The sequence below is a fragment of the Amblyomma mixtum genome, chromosome 1 (assembly GCF_055824585.1).
Source record: "Amblyomma mixtum isolate Tamu chromosome 1, ASM5582458v1, whole genome shotgun sequence".
NCBI classification, from domain to species: Eukaryota; Metazoa; Arthropoda; class Arachnida; order Ixodida; family Ixodidae; genus Amblyomma; species Amblyomma mixtum.
This window is the reverse complement of record NC_143012.1, coordinates 11,948,055-11,958,576: the sequence shown is the minus strand read 5'-3', so window position 1 is coordinate 11,958,576 and position 10,522 is coordinate 11,948,055. Positions and strand designations below refer to the sequence as shown.

Genomic DNA, 10,522 nt, shown 5'->3' with positions numbered 1-10,522 from the left:
CTGGGCTTTTGCAAATCGGGCAGCTGCTCAGCAGTAAGAACGGTGCTCAACGAACGATGAAACGATCTTCTGTCCCCAAAAACGACGACTTCGCCGCTGCACATTACTACTTCCTGCTATATCGCGTGTTGCGTAAATCAGAGAAAATCGAAAAAAAATTCTCACGGCCTAACCGCACGTTTGTTCGGGCTCAAATTTCGCACAGAGGTTGCATTTGGTGGTCAGTTTTCTTTTATACTACATTTAGGTAGGGTACTTGCCTGATTCGTTCAGAATTATTTGGAAATCTCCATTATCTGCGGCGACGGAGAACCAAAACCGAAAAACTTCGCAGCAGTGGTACCCGTAGCGCCATCTCGCATCCACCGGAGAAACGAGCCCTTTACCGGGGACGGCGGGGGGGAGGAGTTGGACTCGCATAGCCAAGTCACGGCCGTGGCCTTCTCTTGATCGCTGTACGACCGCATTTTCGGTGATGCCTTGCGCTGCTTCGCAGTAGACAGCACTATCTAGTACACTCTAACAGCACCAAGCAAAGATATTTTGCTCACCAACTAAACACAGCTGGGTTTCTCCGGTGGGTGCGAGATGGCGCCACGGGTACCGCTGCTGCGAACATAGAGTTTCTTACTAATACTAATACTTACTATGGCTGCGAAGTCTTTCGGTTTGGCGATGGGTATTTCCAAATAATTCTGAACGAATCAGGCAAGTACCCCACCTAAATGTAGTATAAAAGAAAATTGACCACCAAATGCAACCTCTGTGCGAAATTTGAGCCCGAACAAACGTACGGGTAGGCCGAGAGAATTTTTTTTTCGATTTTCTCTGATTTACGCAAAGTCGGTAGTACCCAGCCTGGTCCAGCCGTTAAAAGCGCGGCCGTCACCTATGCGAGCGCGAATTTTGTTCCTTGAAACGCTACGGTTTCTTGGGTAAGTGCTCACGCTGAGCATAGCCCAACATTCTTGATAATCTAGTAACAATGGTCTAGCCAAAGTCGTTTGTAGTTGGCTAAATAGACAGCTTGATCCCGCGCCGCTTCTCGCTTCCTCGACGTCGCGTCTGCGTGACAGTAAACATGGTAAGAAAGTTTATTGTCTCCGCTTTTTTTGTCGTATTTATGCACCACACTTCCTTCTAAGTTAGATCATACATTTGTATAACTTGGAAGTGGTGTTTGAACATGACTGTGACGTTTTATTAAGGTGCGGTTCTTAGTTTGCATTGACAGCTAGTGTGTCGTTTTGAAAATGGAAACACGAAAATTAACGGGTGCATAATAAACGACGAATTAATGCAGCTGCTGATGCTTTCCTTTGTGCTTACAGCTGTTCTACTCGTTCTTCAAGTCCTTGGTAGGCAAAGATGTCGTAGTTGAGCTAAAGAACGACTTAAGGTGAGGCAGTACCTGTCGTAATTCGGCGACTCCCGTTACTAACTTCAAAGGTGGCAGAACGTTTAATTGTTGTTTGTTTTCCCTTTTTTACGGTGTGCAGTATGTGTGGGACGCTCCATTCGGTGGACCAGTATCTCAACATAAAGCTGACGGACATCAGTGTGACTGAACAAGACAAGTATCCTCACATGGTAAGTAGCGTTCGAGCCCTCTCTTTTCCTGTACCCTACAGTGTAATATATCAGTGGGTGTTTTGTTTGTATTGCTGTACGCTCAGGCTGAAGGCGCGAGCGTTAGAACCCTGTCGCCATTCGCGCTAGTCGCTTTTATTTACATTGTGTCCACTTAAGCCGCCTCAGTGTCAGTTTTCTCTACGTAGCGAGTGTGTTAACCTTGCGTAGAAAGAACTTTGCTTAAGGTAGATTGTCAGTAGCTACCCATCTTTATCGGGGCGATGCCATACCAACTAAGTTAATAAGCTAGATCGATAGCTGAACTGCTTCCATGCTGTTGTCCACCAGTTCCTTTATTGATATGTGTCTTAAATTTCTAAGTGTCGCAGATATCTGCACTGGCCTCACTTATGTGGCTGGTGGGTCCAGCACTGCGGAATAAGGGCCTTTGTTGTCACTCTGTCACGCATACTGCCTATAACTCAATGACTACAGTGTAATTTCGTCTCCTCCTACGCAGCATGTTGTTTGAGTGCTGTACGCAGGATTGACGAGCACTGTACAGGGAGTACTGGATACTTTATATATGGAGATGCCAGCACACATTTGACTGGCGACACAGTTATGAAACTGCAGATTGAAGTAGCCCAAGTTTTCTTAGCAAGCTTTCCCTTTGACTTGGGGCCAGTCCTCACAGAATTTTCATGTAAAGCAGTGTACTACAGAACTAAAAAGATTGCTGAATGAGCTGCCACTAGGTATCCATTGATGGTACAATGGGTAAAAACTTTCCCCTGGCTTGGTGCCCAGCTTCTCAGGGGTGAAATGCTTGGAAATGGGTCTTTCATCCCAACTGTGTTGCAAAACTGCCTTGTGCCTTAGTGTTCTTAGACCGAACCTGCTCTTGTGCCATTAAAATTCATCATCATCAGAAGCAGCATACTGTGAAGACTTGACTCCAGCATTAGTGGCAGCAGCCAGCTAGTCAGTGTTACAAGCAGCCAAATGGCCCGGCTTTCTGCCTGGCTTTCTGCCTCAAGTGATATTATTCATTCATGGCATCTGCTTGTGACTTTTAGTCGCAAAGTTTGCATGTGATGCTCTAAGTGGGTGCCATTGAAGACTTGGCATGTTTCACAGCACATAAGCTTTAGTTGACAATTTTTTTCGAGTAGTAGTGTTAGAGTTGTATATTTGTGAATTTGCAGCTGTGCCTTTGAGCTGGGCTGCTAAAAGATGTTTGGAATAGATCGTTCTTCAGCTAAGCACTCACACCCAGCATTGTAGCTGTTACATTCGCACCATTTCAGTGTAGTACTCTTCTGGTTTAGTGCATACACCTCTAGGCTGGGAAAGTGTTTTGATACCACAAAAAAACAAAAAAAAAAAAAAACAAACTTGGTGAACAGGTGTGCCACTGATTATTCAGTGCTGACAAAACCTCGTTGCTATGTGCACCTCTTGGGTGTCTATTTGGAACACAATTTTAGGAGCTTTGTTTCGTCAAAAATTATGTGATTGGCTGATGCAAGGCTAATGTTTAATAGTGTTATAGCTTGCTTGACTGTGGCACAAGTTAACTTATGACAGCTGCATCACATCTGCAGTGCTGCCTTCCATGAGCACTGTTAACACTACGCTCATGTAATAGTCATTGTGCAGTTGTGTTGTGTGACATGTAGAATGTTGCCCAATGTGGCTTCTTTTGCATAGAAATTACTGTGGACTTTCTTTAAGAGTTGCTTGAAGGGATAATAAAAATTTTTGTCTTATTAGAAGTTTGTGGCTTCTTTTGCATAGAAATTACTGTGGACTTTCTTTAAGAGTTGCTTGAAGGGATAATAAAAATTTTTGTCTTGTTAGGAGTTTGTCTTGACAGAAGTGCCCCCCAAAAAGATATGTGAGCATGCTGGGTGTGTCCAAATTTTTGTTACATGAAAATGGTAATTAAAATGGGCCTGTAGTTAGAGGATAACTTCATGTGTCATTTATGACACTATGCTTGAAGTGAGCTGAAGAGTGAAAGCATGAAACAAGGTAACGCTATCTTACTTGAGTACAGCATTGGTATAGCTTTTTATTTTTTTCACTGCCTCTTTTTCGCTCTTTCTTCCGCAGTGATTGCTATTTTGTTTCTTAATTTTAATTTTTGTGGCTCTGATTTTTGGGGCATCTGTATTATCTCCCCTACCTTACCCTAGGACCTTGTGCACCTCGCGCTTTTCCTTCCGCCGCAGGCAATGTACGCGTGATGATAATTTCTGGCCACCTCTGTGCCGTGATAGCGCATATTGCAGTGATATGTCAGCTGAGAATTCGGCTCTCAGCTGTTTAAGCCCTAAGTTAACAAGCGGATGCACTCTGCACGTACGCGCCTTTTAGTCCTCCTGAGGCAACGCATGGCACATGGCCCTCGTGTGATGTAGATAACTGCTATCTCTGCGCTGCACGCATGGAGGAATAAAGGCGCCCTGCTTTTTCCGTACTGGCAAGAAAGCTTTCCTGCACAACTGCGAGAAGGTGCGCTCTTGCAAGACAGCTTCCCTGCACAGTTGCGAGAAGGTGCACTAATGCTATGTTGTGGGGTTGTGCTTTCTTGTGTGAAAGTGTTTATATTTTTTCTTTCCTCAAGACAGCGGCGTGGTCGCTCCGTCAGTGCTGTCGCATGAGGTCGTCATTCGCGGCCCCTATGAAATTTTGTCCCAAACCACACCTGAAACAGGTCATCATAAGCAGATTTTAATACAACAGCATTACAAGTGTCGTCACACCAAAACACCTCCGATGTCCGAGATGAAATTTGTTGTTTGGTCATGAGAGGTCTTGTGACTTGATGCCGTCATCAAAACCAGCCGTACTACACTAGAAATGGATCGAAATGAATTGATTGCATAATTTGAATAAACTTGTGTCAAACAAATGCAGACAAAGTGTGTGTGATAGACGCAAAGGAAGCACGAACATTTCACTGTTCAAACCTGTGGCTGCAGCTTAAGAGTCCAAATAGTGGCTGGTGAATGTCGCTCCAATGCAATGAAACCAACACAGAAACACCAAATGCAGGTAAAAATTCAGTCACGGGGCAATAACTATATATTGCTATTGCATTACTTCATAAGGGTGCTTAGGAGGGTACGTAAATATATATATTCTTTACATTGAATCCTTGGAGAACCAGTCTCACATTGTTTTTCATATCCTAGCATTCGTCTGAACTGAAGTCTAGTGTGCAGTTATCTCTGTGCTGAATTATCGTATCCTTCATATCTGAACTCCTTACACTTTGCTATAGACAAACCTTCAGACACCTCATTTACCTTGATTGGCATGCTGTTGCAAGGTTGATGCCATCTTGTCAGTCCTTTTCTGTCATTTCAGTGTATGTTGCCAGGATGACGGTGCTGTCTGTAGCTTTCTCAGAGAAGCCGTTTCCAGATTCTTTGCATACAATAACATCAGACATGCATGTGACTTTTATTAAATCTTCTCATGCTCCGTAATGAAGGGCCCTTGCAGATGTGCTGCTTGTTATAAAAGGGATGTTTTAGCCTGTTATGACAACTTGTGTATACATGTATTGGTAATGTAATTCATTACAGTTTAATGCCAAAAGGTGCTTTCTGTTCCAGCTTTCTGTCAAGAATTGCTTCATACGAGGATCAGTCGTACGTTACGTCCAGCTACCAGCAGATGAAGTGGATACTCAGTTGCTCCAGGATGCTGCAAGGAAAGAGGCTTCACAGAGCAAGCCTTGATTGCATGGGCATAGACCTCTGGAGCTGGAGTATGTAATTTTTTTTTTTTGGTGTGTTTCCATGTAGAATTGTCTTTTTTTTTCTTCATGCCCATTTGAAATTGATCAGGTTTTGTACATAAGCAATAAAAAACTGCTGTCTTTGGTTTACATTTGTGTTTTAATTTTTTTTAGGCTCTAAATTAGAAAAAAAAAATGAGCGTGCTATTGTCTGTAGCAGAAAGACACAACCATTGCAAAGTTTAGCAGTTTCATTTTAAATGTTTCCTTACCGCACAAAAATTGCTTACTTTTGGGTGTATTGAAAGAATTTTTTTGTGAGAATCAATAAACGCAATGCACATTGCAGTGCATGATATCGTAGCTTATTAGTCGCACTTTTGAACTAAAATATGGAAAACGTTTCAAATTTATTGCTTAAACATGCTGGTAACACGCAAAGAAAAAACGAGCAAAACCAAAATAAGCCTCTCCGCTGTGCCAGAAATGGATTACAAAAAAATTAAAATACAAAGCGTTGCACATGTTCTTAGCTATCATTGCGATTTTCAGCTGCGCACACAATACACCGCACATTCCGTGGCCTTTCAAGTTAGGCAATATGATGGGTGTGCCACCAAAGAAAGCAGTCGCGTGAGGACGTGAAGTGGAGGTAGATCTGGGATGTGTTCCACATTATGCTTGTTCCGAGTTGTGTCCTTGTTTTTGCTATAGCAGAGCTTGCAGTCCCTACTTTTTTTCATTTTTTTTGTTTCGGTTGGTATAATGAAAATAAAAACGCTAAAAAATCCCTAAAAGGGGGCGGGGCCTTTCTTGACATAATCAAAAATCAGCTGGCGCATTTGGCAAAATATCTTGCAGTGTGTTGCAAAGACCTTGAAGCGCCAAATAAAATCACTTAAAAACCTTACTCCCAAATCGAACGCGCTGCATAAAACACAACGTGAACGGCAAAACGAAACGCGCGTGCACGTGCCGATGTCACCTGCCTCCGAGACGCTCTCGCAATCGGAACTGAAACCCAACCATTCCATGTGGTTCTCAAACTCGCCACTACTGTTCTAAAGCGAAAAAAAAAAAAAGTGCTCAGTGAAGCGTTTCGCCTTCCAGGAGCGTGCGGCGCGACAGATTCCATGAGCAGGGTGAAGATTCCATGAATGGCGACCGGGGGGCTACATCCGTTCATAATTTCATTTTTCACGTTGCCGCCTCGTGTTAGAAAATAAAAAAAGAGACCTGAAACCATGGCCTCCGAGATTACGCAACGCACTCGTTTTTCTAGAAACAAGCGCGTTTGCTAATCTCAGAGGCCATACTGAAACCAATGAAATGGTGTCATAGAAACAAAATAGATGGCGCAGCTTAATCAAAAGTGCCGTCTTTAATTTTTGGCGGCACGTTCAAAACGAGCTTAAAGGGGCCCAGAAACACAATCTTAGTTAACTGTTTTGCCCGTTGATTGCATGCAGAGAGTTATAATGGTGCTATTAGCGTCGGTAATACCGCGTATATTCCGTTTTTTAATATTTTAATGTCCTCCCAAAAACAACTTCATGGCTCTGATGGTGTCGCCACACAGTGGCGGGTTTTTAGCAGCGGATATGACATCACCTGGCGCGAGTTTGATGATCGGACAAACAGTAAATATACTGCAAATTGCGTGAATAAATAGAGACACATTTTGTCACCTGTCTGCGTTTTATATTAGATCAACAAAAAAAAACTTGTTTGCCTTAGATAAAAGCCCTGCAAAGCAAGTAAAATAAAAATACACCACCAGGGGCGCTCTGGCATGGAAACAACGCTGCCAGTCTCAGCAAGAACGAGTTACAGAGAGCAGGCAACCATGGAGTACAAACTTCCGCGACGTGCTCTGGCTGGCTGTTTTGATTGGTTGCGCCAGGTGCCGTCATTGGGAGAGCGAAATAGGAGTGGGAAGCCCCGCCAAAATCGAGTTTAGGGCAGCGTTTTGTTTGCTTGTATTTTGAAATTTCTTCACTGAAGAACTCCCGTTCCTGTGCATCGATTCCTGTAATTCTTTTTAAGTCAGCATCTGTGTGACATAAAGAACCCACCTGAAGTATAGCCGGTATTCCCCCAGGCGGTGTTTCGCAGTCCCTTTAAGGCGTGAAAAAAAGGGGCGGGGCCTTGCATGGCACCATCATAAAAATCTGCTGGCGCATTCGGTAAAATATCTTGGCAGTATGCTCCAGAGGCCCTAAAGCACCAAATAAAACCACTCTCGACATATACAAATCAAGCGCGCTACATAAAATACAATGTGAACGGTAAAACGAAACACGTGCGAGCACGCGCTGATATCCCGCGCTTCTGAGACAAAGTCTCGCTATCGAAACTGAAATCCGAACATTCCACTTGGTTGCCTAAGTCACCACTAGTGCTCTTAAAAAAAAAAAAAAAGATGGCGCAAGAACCGAGAAAACTGCGTAGTGTAGTCTTTCGCATTTGAGGAGCGCGCGGCAAAACGGACGCCATGATTGGCGACTGGCGGACTATCTCCGCTCAAAGTTTCATTTTTCAAGTCGCCTCCTCACGTTAGAAAATGGAAAAAAAACAAAAAAAAAAACAGATCTGAAACCAAAGAAGTGGTGTTATAGAACCAATATAGATGGCGGAGCTTGTCCAGGAGCGCGTCTTGAATTTTTGGCTGCATGTCCAAAACGTGGGCCATATACCATCCATGGCCTGTGGCGCGTTAAGGAAAAAGTTTTAAGCATTTACTGCCATTTCTTGTTCGCGTAATGTTAATCTACTGCACTGTTCTTCGTTTCCAGAAAACTGAGTTCAAGATCTCTAAACCACATTTGCTGCGTTGCGTGGCCAATTTGTTTACAATAATTTTATGTGCAAATGACCTCTTCAGTGAAGCCATCAGTATTTCCTGTTCTCTCGATGCAGCTTCTAACATCACTTCTGATGCAATAGAAGCTCTGATGGGTGAATTTTAGGTTTTCATTTCGGTGTGGGCGGTTATTGGAAAAGGGGCTATCTGTCTGGCTCACCGTAACCTACGTTGTTCCAGCTAGTGGCATGGGCCAAGAGTTAAAATATGCTCATGTCATCGTGATAAAAATAGCATGCAGCTGTATTTTTCAAGAGATTGCTGATGGCATCACCATTTGTTTTTTCTATTTTTGCACTTCAGCTAGAGAGCATTGCTCAACAGTCGTTCTTGTACGCACATAAAAAAGTGTGTAGCCATGCATACCTCAGAAAAATCTCGAATGCTCACTCAGGCACTCAAAAAAGTTCGGTGTTTGGTCAACCTACTGAATCACTCATACTCGTAGAGGCCCAGGCTCACTCAAACTTGTGTAGGCTCACAATTCACTTGAGCCCCCTCAGAATCGACTTGTCCGGGTTGAACCATTCATTACGATCATTACGACTCATTTCGACTCGCGACTTATCCAGGCTCACTCATTTGGACTCGCTCGTTGGTCCTGAGTCGTGACTCATTTGGACTAACTCCTCAAGACTCGCAACTCGTTTGGGCTCACTCTTTTTGACTCGCTACTCATTGGGCTTACTCATTACGACTCACATCGGCATGGAATCACACTGCGTAAAATGGGGTCGAGGCGTGTAAGAGAAGCGGGACAAAAGGAACCTCCTCCTCGGCGCAGAGTCACGATGGAACTCGGTCAAAGCTTCTGACATATCTCCGCTCGGCTCATTACCGCATCCGCGTAAACTAAAAGGGCAAAACGCCGTCTTTCTCTCATCTCCAAGACGCCTCGTCCTGAAGCGTCCTTTGTGGCGGAAATAATCTTTCCTTCCTTCCGCTGGAAGCGAGGAAAAAAAGAAGAAATTAAGCGCACACCGTTGGCGCGATAACGAAGATATGATCTGAGCCTGAGCACAGACTCGCGACTCGGATCAATATCTGAATGTGAGTCCGCGGTCACTCACAGCTCGGATCATGATCTGAATGTTAGCCCCAGTGAGTGGACTAATAAGTTAGTCCGCCGAGCTGTTCCTTATTCAAATTTCATGTTGGTGTTCTGTCTTGGATAAGTAGTTCTATAGTCATGACCACAGTGTAAGAAATATTCTTACACCGCACTGTCATCAGTCACACGCACATCCGGGTGTCGAAACATGCGCCACATTATGCGAACGCCTATTCGTTGTTAAGCATGAAATGTTTCCAGTGTTTCTAGCTCCCATTCTCGTCAACCATTGCTGAACGCCGACTGTCGCGAAGTGGCGCAAATTTCACGCCGAAACGAACGCCCAAATCGACGCCAACATTACGTGAGGTATGTATTCAATCAGCCCCACGGAGCGAGCGGCAGGACTGACAAGACCACTTTGCCATCGACGAAGTAATGCGCGAACAGTGATGGCTACACGAAAATGGATAAAACCAGACACGAGTCTGTCGACGAACACGCATGCAATTGAAACATCGGTTGTAAGCAGTGCCCGAAAGCAAGCACGCGTCTTACAAAGATCGGAGAAGTCGTAGAGTGGGGTCATCTCTAACTTTTCATTCATAGATCGCTGCGAGTCCCCATACCACGCCTAGCGCAGTGGTACAGCGTTTAAGCGTTACGTTACTGCCCTCTAGCGAACCTTGGGGCGTGCTTGAGGGTAGTTAACCTCGTCATCCTGTTTCACAGTGCTAGCGCTGCAAGCAGACGCCCGAGGCCACGCAGTCGATTCGTCTTCGCGCCCGAAAAGTGATTGAAGGACGCGGTAAGGGGAAGCGCGACCGACTGGTGTAATTGGAGTTCGATGTACTGCTCGACTTTCCTATACTTGAAAGAAATTTTGGCCACCTCAGCTGCGCATTGGGGGGAAGGAGGGAGTAAGTGAAACGAGGCAGAGAGAAATTAAGAGGCAGGGACCAGAACCAGAATTTCTTTGGAGGGACCAGAATTTCTTTGGAGGAGAAATTCTAGAGGCCCGTGTACTGTGCGATGTCAGTGCACGTTAAAGAACCCCAGGTGGTCGAAATTTCCGGAGCCCTCCACTACGGCGTCTCTCATAGCCTTAGTCGCTTTGGGACGAAACCCCATAAACCTAAACATAAACCTGTCTTTTTCGCTTCAACCATTGCGTATCCCCGATACTTTCTGCCATTCTACAGTGATCATTTCTTTTGCTTTGCATTTTTTGTTACCTTTGTTCACTACGCTCTGTAAAGCATGCATATGAAGTTCAGGGGTA

The 10,522-nt window shown here is 44.4% G+C and overlaps 1 protein-coding gene across 1 annotated transcript; it reads left to right on the top strand.

Moving 5' to 3' along the window:
* Window positions 1-989: 989 nt before the first annotated feature.
* LOC149365471 (U6 snRNA-associated Sm-like protein LSm2) lies at window positions 990-5,476 on the top strand. The gene is made up of 4 exons (XM_089585215.1): window positions 990-1,084; window positions 1,332-1,399; window positions 1,500-1,590; window positions 5,202-5,476. Exons 1-4 carry the CDS (start codon window positions 1,082-1,084, stop codon window positions 5,325-5,327), a joined length of 288 nt encoding a protein of 95 aa, XP_089441341.1. The 5' UTR covers window positions 990-1,081; the 3' UTR covers window positions 5,328-5,476.
* Window positions 5,477-10,522: the final 5,046 nt, after the last annotated feature.

Coding starts and splice junctions, on each gene's coding strand:
- LOC149365471 (XM_089585215.1), top strand. Junction 1,400..1,499: donor GAGCTAAAGAACGACTTAAG/GTGAGGCAGTAC, acceptor TACGGTGTGCAG/TATGTGTGGGACGCTCCATT. Junction 1,591..5,201: donor AAGACAAGTATCCTCACATG/GTAAGTAGCGTT, acceptor TTTCTGTTCCAG/CTTTCTGTCAAGAATTGCTT.